Genomic DNA, 16376 nt, shown 5'->3' with positions numbered 1-16376 from the left:
ATCTTTTGTTATTCTTAAAGTGTTTTTTTCTATCAGGGAATCCGCCAGGTTAATTTATTTACAGTCGTCCCACCAAACCCCCTCTCCCCTCCCCATCCTGAACCTCTGTTACACTACTTTGCTTTGCTTTGCTTTGCTTCATCTTGTGTTTAACGAGCCAAGACGCCTCTGATTGGTTTTTTAAAGAAAATACAACTAAGCCAAAGTATTTTTTCTTCCTGTTAAGGGTTCAGTCAGGTCGTTCTTCTGCTCCAGCGCTGACACAATGCTGAGCTACAGTAGGTCTGCTTATGTAAGACTATTATATCTGCAGATTAATCAATAATGGAAATGAAAAGACGTCGCTCTGCTCTACACTGTGATGGATTTCTTGAGCGTTGTGAGTCCTCTGTGTTTTGGATTATCTCATGAAAGCTTGCTGAGATAACTTCTAAGCAGCTGGTGGCCACGCCCCTTCACACACCTACTCTGTAATGAACGCTGGTGAAAAATTGGTGTCATGACACTTATTTACGTGAGGAAAAAAATATCTATCAAGACAAGACTGACAGGAAATTATCATCTAGACTTTCACACCTACAGTCCAAACCTCTGACTCTCACATTGGAGAAAGTATTTGATTTGACAGATGACTGTTAAACCTAAAACTCTCACCGATGTTTTACAGATATTCTTTCAACAAGTTGTGTTTTGTTTCTGCCTCTAACAGAGGTGTGTGACGGCCCACTGGTGACCAACCTGCCGCCGTCGTCCTTCAGGAGCTCCTCCCAGCTGTCCAGCAGCCACGCGCCGGGCTTCGCCAAACTCAACAGGAGAGAAGGTGAGGATCACTGAGTTTAGTTTGACCGGTCTGGTTCAGACAGACTGGAGGAATGTTTTACTGTGCTCACAATGCAGTGTTTCCACTAGGAATGTTGCAATCCTCCCCCGCCCTATAATAACGTTATATATAAGTGTAACGTACGTCCGCGGGTACTTAGCCACAGTCACGAGGTATCAGTGAGGAGAAGTGACGACATGCAGTGGGTAGCGGTACTTACTGAACTCAACTCAACTCAACTCAACTTTATTTATAGAGCCCTTTAAAACAACCACAGCTGAAACAAAGTGCTGTACATAATGCAACAGAAGAATAAATATAACATAATAATTGTTAATTGCTTTTAAAACAATTTAAAAGCAATAAAACAATTTAGAATTTAAATAAAACAATTAAAATAAAAAACATTAAAAACAATGAATAGAACAAACCATAAAACACTAAAACAGAGGTAGAGTCTCATGCTGAGTTGAACGCCAAAGAATAAAAGTGGGTTTTAAGACTAGTTTTAAAAATGGACAGTGAGGAGGCCTGTCTAATGTGGAGGGGAAGCTCGTTCCACAATTTTGGAGCGGCAACTGAAAAGGCTCTGTCCCCTCTGAAGTTAAAACTCACTCCCCTATGAAAGACGTCCAAACCCGACTGCCAAGTGGTCATTGACCTCTTGGCGAAAAGGTTTGTATCGTCGCCCGCAGGCCAGACAACATCGGTCACATATGTTTATTGATAAACAGAGCGGATTGAGACTCTTTAGGGGGGTTATTATTAATGGTCCTTTTCCACTAGTGCGACACGGCTCAACGCGGTTCTACTTGTTTTGTTTTTTTTGCTTTTCCACTAGCACTCAAGCGTGACAACAATCAAACCCGCTAAGTTTAAAAACACAGCAGCAGCACCCACTGATCTGTACCGAGACTGTTGTTATTCTTTCACCTGAGTTAAGGAGGTGTAAACGAGTGTGTTTGGAGCTGACGAGAGGAGAGAAAAGAGAGAGTGAGACAACGCAGCCATAGCCGCTGTGATATGACACTGAGGAGGAACTGTGAAGGACTCGGCTGTAATGGAAAGGACCTAAACCGAGTCAGGTAGAGCTGTAACTGTGTGGTGGAAAGGGCTGCAAAGTAATAGTAACGGGTAGTGGAAATCCTGCTTTACACTGTTTTAACATCTACAAATAAAGAGTTATCTTAAGCTAATAAGAAAAGAGTAAAAAAAGAGTAGATACTGAGCAAGATAGTTATCTGTAGTTTACCTTAGAATGGCGGCCCGCCACTCCTAATGAATTTAGAGGAAACACTGCAATGTTTGTTCCAAAAGGAGGTACGAGTTGTGTCTTTGCTCCAGTGAGATGTGAGACAACAGAGAGGAAGCAAAGCCACTGACACGTTGTTTTGTGTCGGTGGATCTCAGGGGAGCGCAGACAGAACTAGAGTTTTTAGACTTCCAGGTAACACACAGGTGACTAGTCGCCTCGTTGACAGGGATCAGAACAATTTCAGAGACAAAAAGCAGTAGCAAATAGCTGCTTTGTCTTGTGCTGATTCTCTATAGCTGCTGTTTGTACTGAGGGTTTATGGATGTAAAAGGTGTTTGTGTGTTGGTCCTAGCTTTGTAAACCCAGCAGGGAGTCTCCTGTGCTGCAGATGCTGATGATGTGAGGCTTTGACAAAATGAAGATGATGATTCGTTGTGGAGTTTTCTGCAGGGAACAGGCGCCGCTGCTTTATCCTGACATCAAAGCCCAGAATCATCTGGGAGGGGGAGAGGAGTGTGTGTGTGTAATCTGGATCTGAATGATTTCTGAGGGAAACTGGACCTGGGGAACACTGTGGCTCTGTGTTTGCTGCCTGAGACGTAAAGTCGGGTCTGTTTGCTGCTAAATGCTGGCGGACCGGTGGCCTCTCTCTGTTTGCTCTCCTGACTTTGTGGTACCAGTCGACTGATGAGACTCTTTGCTGTGGCTCTCCAAAGTCTGAAGTGTAATAGAAGAGTCGGATTAAAAGTCTCAGAGTACAAACATCATCATGGTTACACACTCTCAGTGTCTGTCAGTGCTGAGGAGCTGTGATGCTGTAGCTCAGGTAGTAACAGACTGACAGAGCTGAATAGTGATGTGCGGATCGATACTGAAATATCGATACTTCCGATACCAGGTCTGTGTGCTCAAAAATCGATTCTCAAATGAAAATATTGATACTTTTGATACTTCATACATGCATATCATTAACAGGAACATGGTGGAAAGTAACTAAACTATTGAGACCTTGTCTGAATGACATGCAGTTTTTTAGGAACTACTTTTTCTTCCGCCTGGGTAAGTGCGTAATGCGTAACCCGCTGCTCACTCAACAGTCAGTCTGTCTCAGTCTGTGTAGAGTCTCAGCTCCACAAACAGTGAAGACAGATACTGTATCTGTGGGAAAATTATAAATAATATTTTGGTTTAATGGTTTTATTATTTTACAATATGTTCTTTTTTTAGTGTTTGAAACACCATTTTCACATATTTTGTACGATTGTGTGAGTTCTCTGTTTTTTCTGTTGTTGTACTATTAGCTTGGCTATATTGTAAACGAGGCCGCTACCTCAATATACTTCAGAGTTTAAAATAAATAGATATATGTTACTCTGATGTCTTGTATCCTTAGGAGGCTATGACTTACTTTTATTTTATTTTTTTAGATTTACCAGGCACATTAGGTGTATTTGCACAAAGTATCGGTATCGGATCGGTATCGCCGATACCAGCCTGAATTTTACTCAGTATCGGATCGGAAAGAACATTTGAAACCATCACTAGAGCTGAATCTCATTGGTGTCCTCTCTGCTGACAGTCGTTGGCCTGAAGCCATCCTCCTCTAATGCTGCTGACATTTCTTTGTGCTCTTTCATTAACTGCAGTTAAAGCTCTGTAATGAAAACGCTGAACTGTGACCGTTTTCACATTATAGTCTTTAAGTTCTGTACATCAACTCCTGTCTGATGAACACTTATAATATCTTTTTGAAGAAAAGTAGGAAAACTAATAAGTAATGATATACATTTGAATGTCGGTTTTAATTTCTCTGTTTTACATCTGAGACAGAACTGGTCCTCCTCCTCCTCCTCCTCCTCCTCCTGGTGTCGGTAGAAAAAGCTTCAGTCTGTAGTGAGGTGACAGCCGATCACACACAGAGAAGCTCAAGGAACTGTTAGAGAGCTGTCCACACACAAAGAAACAAACACAATGTGACAAAAGGTGAGATTCATTATGTTACATGACGATACGATACAATATGACAAGACACGACATGACACATTAAGATACATTACGATATGAAACGGTGAGATATGACGCATTTCAACATGATAGAGTAGGATACTGGACATGACATCGCAATGCGTTACGACACGATACATTATGATACAATACGATATGATATGATACATTACGACACGACACATTATGTTGCAATATGTTACATTACAATACGATACAATATGACACATTTCGATACGACACAACATGACATGATGTTACGATATGATACAATACAACACGACATGGTACGTTACAATACGACACTACATGACATGACACGATTCGACAGGTTACGTTACATTATGATACGGCACAACATGACACGATACATTAGTTTAGTTTAGTTTAGTATGTTTATTTCGGTCTCATAAAAACAAATACAGTAGACAAATATAAAGGTATAAATACAAAACAAAATAAATCAGAACAAAAAACACAACAAGCAAATCAATTTACTTTGACCGAAAAGGTGTAGGCTGAAGCATCAGCTTATTTTGCCTACCCTTCTTAAATTAACATTTTTCGTTCACTCAATTTAAAACATTTTTTTTTTTTTACAGAGCAACAACAACAAACAAAAAACAAAAAAAACCGCATATTCTACATACAGCAGTTTATAAGCACACTGGTATTTATAAATCAGTTTTATATTTATTAATAATATTATTTTTAAATAACTTTTTGAATCTATTAAGTGTGTTGCACAGTTTAATTTCTAATTCTAGATTATTCCATTGATTGACTCCTGTAATTGATATACATCTCTGTTTCACATTTGTTCGTACTTTTGCTTTTGTATACACATGAGTCCCTCTTAGTTCATATCTACTGGTTCGGGTCTGAAACATCCTCTGGACACCATCTGGAAGCAGATTATTATTTACTTTATACATAATTTGAGCAGTTTTATAGTCCACAAGATCATTAAATTTCAAGATCTGTAGGTTTATGAAAAATGTGTTTGTTGAGTCTCGATAATCGGCCCTGTTGATTATCCTTATTGCTCTCTTTTGTAATATGAAAATTGGTTTTGTAATTGTTTTATACGCATGCCCCCAGACCTCTATGCAATAAGTAATGTATGGCTCAACAAATGTTCGATACAATAAATGTAATGAGCATTTGTTGAGGATGTATTTTGTTTTATTTAATATTGCAATAGATTTTGATATTTTGTTCTTTATATGATTTATATGTGGTTTCCAACTTAGTTTGTCATCCAAAATAACTCCTAAAAATGTATTTATATTAACTCTTTCTATTTCAATATTATTTATCGTAATTTGTATTTGATCTAAATTTTTTCGGTATCCAAATACTATATATTTAGTTTTATTTAAGTTTAGTGAGAGCTTATTAATGTCAAACCATCTTTTTATCGTTCCTAGTTCTCTCTCCACTGTGTCCAGAAGGTGCCTCAGATCTTTACCAGAGCAAAGTAAATTGGTGTCATCAGCGAACAAAACAAAATGTAATAACTTGGACACATTACAAATATCATTAATGTACATAATAAATAATTTTGGACCCAGCACAGAACCTTGTGGGACTCCACATGTGATCCTCAACAAGTCAGATTTTTCATTATTTAATTGCACATATTGTTTTCTATTGTCTAAATAATTTTTTAGCCATGTATATGCTATGCCCCTGATCCCATATCTTTCCAGCTTCCTCATTAACAAATTATGATCGATGGTGTCAAATGCTTTTCGTAAGTCCATGAACACACCTACTGTGTATTCCTTTTTATCTATTGCTGATGATATTTTTTCTGTAAGTTCCATTACAGCCATTGAGGTGGATCGATTGGATCTGAACCCATATTGATGTTCACTTAGTAAGTTTTGTGCTTCTATGAAATGATCGAGTCTATGGGTGAATAATTTTTCTAAGATTTTTGAGAACTGTGGAAGTAGAGAAATTGGTCTGTAATTTTCAAATTGATGTTTATTTCCATTTTTGTATATTGGAATGACTTTTGCTATTTTCATTTGGTTGGGAAATATACCGGTTTGGAATGACTGGTTGCAGATATGGGTCAGAGGTCTAGCTATACTATCTATAATATCTTTTACTAATGCCATATCAACATCAATACAGTCAGTAGATTTTTTATTCTTAAATGTTTTTACCACATCAATTAGTTCCCTCTCGGTTATCTTTTTAAGAAAGATGGTATTTGGGTTTATGTTAATAGTGCTTTCGTCTACATCATTTTTTACTACTGGGTTCACAATTTCCTTGGCTAAATTATAACCAACATTCACAAAATACTTGTTGAAATCATTTACAATCTCCCTTGTTTTGGTTGTAATTGATTGATTTTTTTTAATAAAATAATTTGGGTAATTTGATTTTTACATTACAATACGATACAATACAATACAACATGACACAACAAGACCCGATACATTACGTAAGGGATAAAGCCCGACGATATAATAACCTAACATATTATAACATAATACAGTAATATGTCCATTATCAGGAATTAATGGAGGATGCAGATGCGTGAACCATCCAACGCTTCCGCGAAGTCCATTAACCACTGATAATCGGACACCTCGTCAGGCTTTATCCCGCTTATACTATGGTCACTTACGAAAGAAAGAAATATTAAATCAATAATTTATACTTTAATGTTATACTTTGATGTTTTTCACAAGAAGTGACTGAGCAGACTATTTACTGTAATATCTCGTTGCCGATAGATAGATAGATAGATAGATAGATAGATAGATAGATAGATAGATAGATAGATAGATAGATAGATAGATAGATAGATAGATAGATAGATAGATACTAGATAGATAGATACTAGATAGATACTAGATAGATAGATACTAGATAGATACTAGATAGATAGATAGATAGATAGATAGACAGACAGATAGATAATAATCGTAATCAGGCAATTTGACCGGAGCGTCTTTATGGGTGTCCATTATCACTTTTTAACAGACGCCCTGCAGCCAATCACAATCGAGTATTCACCCAGACCGTGGTATAAGATACAATATTGTACCACACATTATGAGACAGTAACTAAATAACTTTTCACACATTTTCACTGCTGTGAAAACTTCCATGAACATGTGACATACGTGCTGAAACACTAGACTTTGGTGTTTGGAGCTGAGATCATGTTGAAGGATTAATATCGGATAAAGACAGCTCAGCAGATTTCTTTATCACAACCAAACTGGAACATATTAGACAACAGATTGTCGATTTATTACTGTGTCATATTTCAGCTGGATTTTTACTTAATCAGCACATGAGGTATTTTAACAGTCACTGCATAACTGCTGCAGTATTCATATATTATTCTTATCAAGCTCTGGTATGTAGTTTGTGGATTAGGAAAGCACGGTGTGTGTGTGTGTGTGTGTGTGTGTGTGTGTGTGTGTGTGTGTGTTTCCTCCTCAGCAACATTTCGGGGAGCGATCCCAACTGCTTTGCTGAGGAAATCGATGAATAAATGAATGTCTCCATCTCATTTCCATCTGCTGCTGCTGCTGCTGCTGCTCTGCCTCCTCCTGTTGTTCTCTGAGGAGCGGCTTCGCTCTCGATTCATTTACCCGCTAAGTGAACAGAGATTATCAGAGTCTGGGAATAAACCTACCTCCTACACAGCACCTTTACAAGGGCTTCAATCAGACCCACTGGAATCTGTAACTTTCTGCTTGTTACTGATATCTAGACAGAACCACCCAGGTTCTGTGTGTATTTAAATATTATTTACATCACCAACATTTTCTGCTGCTAGAATTCATGATATAAAACACACTGATATGAATCTGTAGCTGGCTGATGGAGTTGAACGTTGAACAAACTAAAAGGTTGAACAAAACAAGATATTAATATTTTAGATAATGATGCCAGATATTGTGTTAGTTGATCATCATGACCTCAGGGTGTATCCTCTGTGTCTGTGCACCTCATCTATAGTGAATATGTAGGTTAGTAGGTAAGGACGTAGCATTTGTATGAAGTTGGCTACACACTAGAGCTTTTAAGGTCCGATTTATTTCACCGCTCCTGACTGAGTTGAAACCTTAACCAATCTCAAATCATTATGATGACATGACACCGGGCTTCCTCCAATGGAAATACCTTCAATAGCCAATGAGAGCAAGCTGACCAGGTAGGTAGTATCACCAACTGGACTCACCTCCAGCTCCACTACGTTGTGTAAGCCTACGCCTACATCTTCGGGATTCAGGATTTCACCCATATGCTTTTTCTTTGGCAATGTCAATCATCTTCCATGATTGTTTGTCTTCTGAAGTTTGAATGAGATCTTGTTACACATGTTACTTAGTGTTGTGGTACTCAAGACCAGTCCACATTTTAAGGTCTTGTTGTTGGTCTTTAGCCTCGTAAACCTAGCCTGATGCATCAGCCGCTTATTTCATTACATTTCATATAGCGTCTGAACCTGAGCCATAGGGATTCGTTTGCTTCCGGGAGGCGGTTGCTTACATTTGCTTCAACTAATCGCTGCTGCTTGGTGGTCACGTGTGCTATACACCGGTTAAGCTCATAGGTTAATCTTGAGCACTTGAGTTCAACGTCATCGCCTCGCTATCGTAAACCAGCCTCTCGCAGAAATGCATTTCATTTCATTCTGAGGGAGAGTCTGGCCTCATCCCCATTCTAAGCGTTTGGACTGAAACCCTCAGAAGGCCTAAGAGCCAATCAGCGTCGCCCGCTGTGATAGACACAGCACATTGGCCAATCAGGGACCGACTGGTGCAAAGCCCCGTCACTACACCAACTTGCTGATTGGCTGAATGGGGTTGTCTGTCAACGCTACTACTCCCGCCCAGCTCCCGCCCAGCTCCCGCCCACCCCAAACGCTGACAGGGGGAATGAGGCCAGACTCTCTGAGAAATGAAATGAATTACATTTCTGCGTGAGGCTGGTTTACGAGGCTAGTTGGTCTTGTCTAAGAATCTACTAAAGTGCCTACATTGGACGATCTAACCTCCAGAGCACGATCAGCTGAGACAGAGCGCACTGATCAGCTGTCGCGGCGCACGTGTGTATTTAAAGCAGAAGTAAGTGATATATTTGTGTTAATATAAGTCTTAAATAGTTATATCTTCCGACAGCAATCACTTCTATAGAGTGTTTGGTCTGAAACACGGGTCTGTCAGTCACTCTGCTCTGCTCTGAGCCCAGGAGAAAACATTTATCGTATCCTACAGTTTTTATCCAATGAGGAGAGAGAACGGCATGCAGGGCTGTGTGTGCAGCCAAGGAACGCCGTGAATGTGGCGACGTAGGGACGAGGACTGTTATGGTGCGTTCAAGGAAACTCGTATTTTTTTTTTTTTTTTTTGGGCCGTGCGCCGCAAGATTCTTAATCTTATCGGTTAACGGTTAATAATCGGTTAACGAGCGTTGGTTATCGGTCAGAAAAAAAATTCAAAATGTGCATCCCTAGATGTAATTCAATAACATTAAGATGATTAAAATTGTTCTACAAAAGTGTATGTTTGTGTGTAACCATCTGAAAAACTTGGTTGCACCAGTGTCAAAAGTGGAAAAGACTTTATCAGGTTCTGTGCTGTGTTCTTCTGTTCAATCCAGACTTTGTTTACATTCAATATGGTTTAGATTTTATGAAAATATTATCTTTTCTTTTTAACTAAGGAACAATGTAAATATCAAGCCACATGATTATCATGAGTAGTGTACTCACACTGAATACAGTAATCGTCTTGAAAATGGTCTCGCATCGGTTTGGTCTCGGTCTTACTGTTACTGTTCGCAGTCTGGACGAATTAACTAATGTGTGTGCGTTTGAAGAATAATAACATTAAAAATCGATTGAAACGGAAACCTTACTGCTTTGTGTAGCCAGCCTCAGAGGAAAAGTCAGAGGATCACTGAAGTCCTGCAGAGTCTTCCTCTGGGGGCCGTGAATGTTTGCACAAACTTTCATAGAAATTCATCACAAAGTCGTGGGATTGTTGAGTCTGGACCAACTGACATTTCCATCCAAAAAGCCAGTGTGGCTAAAAGGTCCGAGGACGCTACGAGAATAAAAAGCTCTCGCTGTCTGAATCCACATATGTAGCTACTGACTAAAGACAAGGTTATGTTTGGGGAACAACAGCAACAGCAACAATGTCTTGCAGCCCATTTCCCCCCACAGAGAGCAGACAGTTCATAAAAGGCAGCAGTTGTCCGTCTGCTGTCGTGGAAATTCTCTGTTGCTGGTGAAGAATGAAATATTGACTCACCGGCCGACAAACTTTTATTTCCTTTGCAAAGAAAAGGTCAATCAACATGCGAGCGGTTCAAGATGAAGAAAGACCCCGAACATGGGGAAAACCTAAACATTTCTAGCTGAGGGAAGGTCCACCTCTGGGCTGTGTTTGTGTCCTTTAGCCGGCCCCTTCCCTGATTGTCTTTTCACACCTTTGTCTTTGAAGGCATCGTCACCGGTCTTCCGAGGTACGGAGTCAAGAGATACAATTTAAAATACAAAGGGGTTTGAGTGTGAATTAGGAAGTGGGAAGTTGGGCATCACAGATGGTTAAGTGTAAAGGAACTTGAATTCACAAATGACAGAAGGAAGTCTGGGAAAGCAGAAGGTTAGGTGTCTTATAGGTGGTTTAAATGCAAAAGAACTTGATTATATAATTACAATAGAAAGAATCTCACAAAGGAGGTAAAAATGCTATTACACTGCTCTGAGGCCGGAGGACTTGAACCTGACGATCAGAGCGGAGGTCCGATGCCTCCGAGTCTGACAACACAAGTGGATAAAGAGCCGTGATGGTCTATTGATTGCTGATGAATGTCCTTTTAACAGGAAACTGGAGGATGAATGACTCGACTATTTCACTCTCCCTGATAGTCTCTCTCTCTCTCTCTGATTCTTGATTTTGATTCACCCTCCTCTGATGTTTTTCTTTTCATTCCTCCACTCAATTTATTCCTTTTTTTTTTCCCGCTCAGCTCCCGTCGTTTATCTAAATTGTACCTGTCCATCTCCCCGTACAGTCTGTCTTCTCTTATAATCATTAATTTCACTCCGGCCACAGTCTCATTTTCATTCCCACTGGTAAGAACTAATTCAGTCAGCTTGTCTTCTTGCCAAATGTTAATAGCAGTGTCCATGTTTAAACATTTTCTTTCTTTGGTGGGCGACGGCGACAGTTATCGGTGACGACGACGCAATTATGGACCAGAATGGACTTGGAGAGAAGTCCACATAATCATTTTGTCAAAGCGGGAGATTTTGAGGTGGAATTAAACTTTAATTGGAGCCTGTAACTCGGGACAGGCCAATTTCAGATGGAATCAATTTCACTTTTGATTGCAACACTTTCAACAATTTCTATGGAATATCTCTTTCTACATGCAGTTTAATTTCATCGTCCCGGTTACATGGTTCCAGTCAAAGTCAAATCAATGGCTTACAACCTATTATTACTTATGATCCCTCACCTCCGTGCACCCCCAACAAGTCCTCCAACCAGTGGCGTGCAGTCAGGTGAGGCAGCTGAGGCAGTGCCATATATATATATATTTTTATACTTCTCTTAATATCTTGGTTGCCCTATATTTATAAATGTCTATATTTATATTTTTATCAGTCCACCACAGTGTGCATGGCATGTCTGAGTGTGTTTGTATGTACTGCTGCTGTAACTTGTGAATTTCCCCGTTGTGGGATGAATAAAGGCATACTTTACTTATGTAGGCTGGCAGGAAAAATGAAATTATTTAGTTAATCTAAGGTTTAGGTTTTTTTTATATTTCAGATAACTTTACCACAGGTTTAAATGTGTCAGCATTTTGTGATTTTAATAGACTAATAAAAGCAACTCAACAGAGCTAACCTCTGGCCAGGCAGCGGCTGCAGAAGCCACTCGTCGTCTCGTCGTAGAGGCACAGAGCTGCTCTGCCTCGTCTGTCAGTATTATGGCTATAAGGTGTGTACAGTATGTGGCTGTTTGCACATGCACAGTTTATTCCCACATAGACTTCCATGTACGCCAAGAGGCAGAGCGCTACGCGGCCTCTTAAAGGATAATTTCCATTTTTTACAACCTGGACCTTATTTCTAGCATAAAATACGATCATTTACTCACCCAGACAACTTTGGTGTCATTTGGAGTCGTTTTGACGAAATTAGCCCCAATGGAGCGGCGCGTATATCCGTATAATGCGAGAACACGGGGCAGCAGAATGCAGCCTCTAAATAACACATTATCCACCGCAAAACTCCTTCATTTCACCAATATTTTGTTATGATACACTAGTGCTATTCCCCTCTGAGTCCGGGGTTAGCTGTTATCAACATCCGGGGTCTGTAGGTTGACCTACTGACCTCTGACCTGGATGATGTCATCTCTGAGCGCTCATTCTGATAATAATCATTCTGCTTCGGCATTCGGGTCCATTTTTATCTCAACTAGCCGGAGCTTTAGTGAGTCCAGGTTGAGGAGAGGAAGCCTGTGGAAGCTGAACTTCATCCAGCTGCTCATTTTGTTCTGACAAGTCGGAAACACGCAGAAACGAACCATAGCATTAGCCGTAGCAAGTTAGCCGCGCCGGGCAGCGGTCGGAGATGACATCATCCAGATAAGAGGTTAGTAGTCAACCTACAGGCGCAGCATGTTGATGTCACCACGGGCTCGGAGGGGAATAACACTAGTGTATCATAACAAAATATTGGCGAAATGAACGAGTTTTGCGGCAGATAATGCGTTATATAGAGGCTGCGCTTGGGTGCCCCGAGTACTCGCATTATACGGATATACGCGCCGCTCCATTGGGGCTAATTTTGTCAAAACAACTCCAAATGACACCAAAGTTGTCTGGGTGAGTAAAATGATCGTATTTTATGCTAGAAATAAGGTCCAGGTTGTAAAAAACGGAAATTATCCTTTAACGTAACTCTACTGAGTGTGAGCGGCACGCACGTTCACGTTGCTTTCATGAATTGTAAACACACAGACGACCCCCTCGGTTTTAGCGTCCAGCAGTTTAGCGGCTAATTCAACAGCAGTGATGGATAACTGTACCAGAGAGGCTCAACAACTTCATGAGCTTCATCTGAGGAATAAATGGCAGCTTTTACCTGACGGGGAACAACGCCTGACCTACGGTAGCTAACAGTTAGCTGGTTTTAACAGACTTTCTCTCTCTCTAGCTACATCTCTTTCTTACACACACAGCCCAGGTTGTCTGTCTTATCTGTTGTAAACCTTGTAGTAATAGCCTACCTACCTATACTGTACTAGAGCTCACCGCACGTCACTGCCTCCAACCTACACAAACATACAGTATGTGTTGTTTTTCCAACCTTCTGCAACTGTACCAAGAGCAGAACAATGATCATCACCATGGTTAGGCTCAGCCATCATAGGGAATAAAACTGTTTGGTTAAGTTTAGGAAAAGACAAAGATCTGGGTTAAAATCAGGATTTTCTCAACACTAGATGAAACTACTGTTTGGTTTGACCCACCCATCCTCCTCAACTACGGCTCTATAACTGCAAGACTGGACTTCTCCCTGCGCTCCACTCACACTTACCACAGTCTGACTCAAGACTGGTTTCAAGGTCTTGGTCTTCTCTTGGATTTGACTACATTTTTACTAGTTCTTGGTCTTGTCTTAGTCTTGGTATCTTCTGGTTTTGGTCTTGACTACAACACTACAATCTGACAACAAAATGTAATGGGTCATAATTAGGGTTGCAAAGGGGTGGAAAACTTCCAGTAAATTTCCGGAAAATTTCCAGAAACTTTCCATGGGAAGTTAAGATGGGGAATTTTGGAAATATTCCAAATTGGAAACTTTCCATGGGAATTATGGGAATTATGGAAATGTGTGGGAATTATTGGGAATGTATGGGAATTAACTGGAAATTGGGGGTAATTAATTTAGACAAACTGTATCATATCCAAACATAAATGTAAATATTTTGTTTTGTCATACGCAGACATCCATGCAAAATAATATAATTAAAAAACATGACATTTCAACAGATTTATTTTGTGAGTAGAACTTTATCAAGTTTTAATTATTGTATGAACAATCAATTATTTTACTGAACCACAAAAACATGAATGTTGAGTAAAATTTTACTCACCCTCACCAGTCAATTTTGTAAATTTTTCCCATTAATTCCCATATATTCCCATTAATTCCCATGGAAAGTTTCCAACTTTGAAAATTCCCGGAATTTTGCAACCCTAGTCATAATGAACAGCTTCTTAAACGGCCTTTTACCTCTCTGACATTGGGCAAGAAGCCAGGTACACCCTCGACACGGCTAATTAAGAGTTGCCAACTGGCCACATGTCTGTGGAGTAACTGGGAAACTCCAGTCAGAAGGTCCTGACCAAACCTTCGTGCTGTGAGGCAACAGGCCAAACAACTTGACGACTTGATATTCTTGACGTTTTTGACTTTTTTGATAAGAATCAAGCAATCAAGCAATTTTTTTTTCCATAAAGATATAATATGATCTCCTACAAAAACAAGAGCGGTGCTGTTCCATTCAAAAAATGTCATTGTTGTTTATAATGCAAATTGTTCTTGACAAGATGATTTATCGTGGATATATATATATAAAAAAAAAAACAGATTAAATCATCCTAAAATAAGATATTTTGACTTTTCTCTGAGTGCTCGTTTTGCAGCGTGACATTTAGAAAAATGGAAATCTTTCCAGCTTTGTCTGCAGAGAGAAGCTGCCGCGTTCTCCGGCCTGTCAGAGCTGCACTGAGCCCATTAGCTTCCTGTTGGATTCTCTGTCCGACTGACATGTTATCAGGCTGCTGAAATTACCCTCCACACTTTGTATTCTCATGCAAATGACCAGCGCTCGTTCTGGGCCCTGCACTTATATATCAGTCTGTCTGTTAGACGTCTCTCCAGCTGCCCCCCCCCCCGTCCCATAGAGCTGCTCCTTTCCCTCCCTGTTAACTCTGCTGCCTCCTTTTCCCTGCTGACGAAATGTCGATGAACGTTTCCCGTAGTTATCCATCCATCTGCAGCCAGCCTCGACCTCTTATTATTCAGCAGTTAACCTTCGACAGAGACGACAGACACCTATAGAAAACACCCCCCCCCCCCCCCCCCCCCCCCCAGTGTTTGGTGTTTGACTCTCTGTCTGGCACTAAGCTGACATTTTTCACACACCAAAGTGGAGCGTTTCAAACACGGTCGCGATAAAATCTGTGAAAATGTGTTTTTGTGTGGACGGAGAAAACAGAAAATATTGACTGTGACACTCTAGACAACGAGATGCAGCCGTTTCCTCGCTGTTAAGGCGTTTCAATTGTTTCACATCTTCAAAAGCTCCCTGCACAGTGGGACTCTGAGCGCTGCCTCAGATTGTAGTTTTTAGATGTAGTGAATACTTTTAGGAGAGGTTTGCATCTGTGAAAAGAACAATCCTGTTAGGTGTGTGCAGCATCTTGCTCGACTTCTGCAACAAATGTAGGTGAGGAGAAGATCATCTGTTCGTGCCTCCGTGTAAATGTGACCAGCCACCAGAAAACCAGCAACAAGTCGTGTAAACAAAGAAAAATCTATTTCCTTTTTAAATGAGAGATTTAGTTTTTTTTTTTGCAGAATATGCAAGTTGAAATGATGAAGAAGCCAGTTTTGATGTTTCAAATAACAGTATTGGGTCATAAAATAATTGGGTAATAAATAATAATGGCCGAATAAGTGTTGCAAACTGGTGGTCTTAAAGGGATAGTTCAACATTTTGGCAAATTGGCCCATTGCCATAATCCCTATAGTTTTAGGAGTAGGTTCATTACCTTTAATTGTCGGTGCAAGCTGTTTTTAGAACGGTGGAGCAGAGCCGTGAGCTGCTCAGAGCTACGCTACGGAGGCTCATTATGGGATTTCTTGGTTTCCCTCATCAAACTCATCAAATACACAATCCAACAACTCCACAACGCTCTGGTGGACAAGTTGTGAGCTGCACATTCACCACGCTATGAGATAATAACACAACGTTACCACACAGAGTTGTTTTAGAGGGAAATTCATGCAAAACCACTGATGCACGTTGCCTTCAGGGACAGTTTTTCATCAACAGTCTCTGTATTTCCCTCTAAAACAACTCTGTGTGGTAACGTTGTGTTATTATCTCATAGCGTGGTGAATGTGCAGCTCACAACTTGTCCACCAGAGCGTTGTGGAGTTGTTGGATTGTGTATTTGATGAGTTTGATGAGGGAAACCAAGAAATCCCATAATGAG

The 16376-nt window shown here is 40.2% G+C and overlaps 1 protein-coding gene across 1 annotated transcript in view; it reads left to right on the top strand.

Annotated features, from left to right (window-relative positions):
* Window positions 1-16376, top strand: part of LOC146970090 (contactin-associated protein-like 4) — a 209853-nt gene that overhangs the window by 64045 nt on the left and 129432 nt on the right. Inside the window, exon 3 of the mRNA XM_085804603.1 lies at window positions 710-820. Within this exon, the coding sequence (XP_085660729.1) occupies window positions 710-820 (111 nt within the window). The remainder of the gene's footprint in view (window positions 1-709; window positions 821-16376) is intronic.

Source organism: Trachurus japonicus, chromosome 17, assembly GCF_045865225.1.
Source record: "Trachurus japonicus isolate A0001 chromosome 17, Traja_1.0".
Taxonomy (NCBI): Eukaryota; Metazoa; Chordata; class Actinopteri; order Carangiformes; family Carangidae; genus Trachurus; species Trachurus japonicus.
This window is presented reverse-complemented; position numbering and strand designations above follow the sequence as displayed.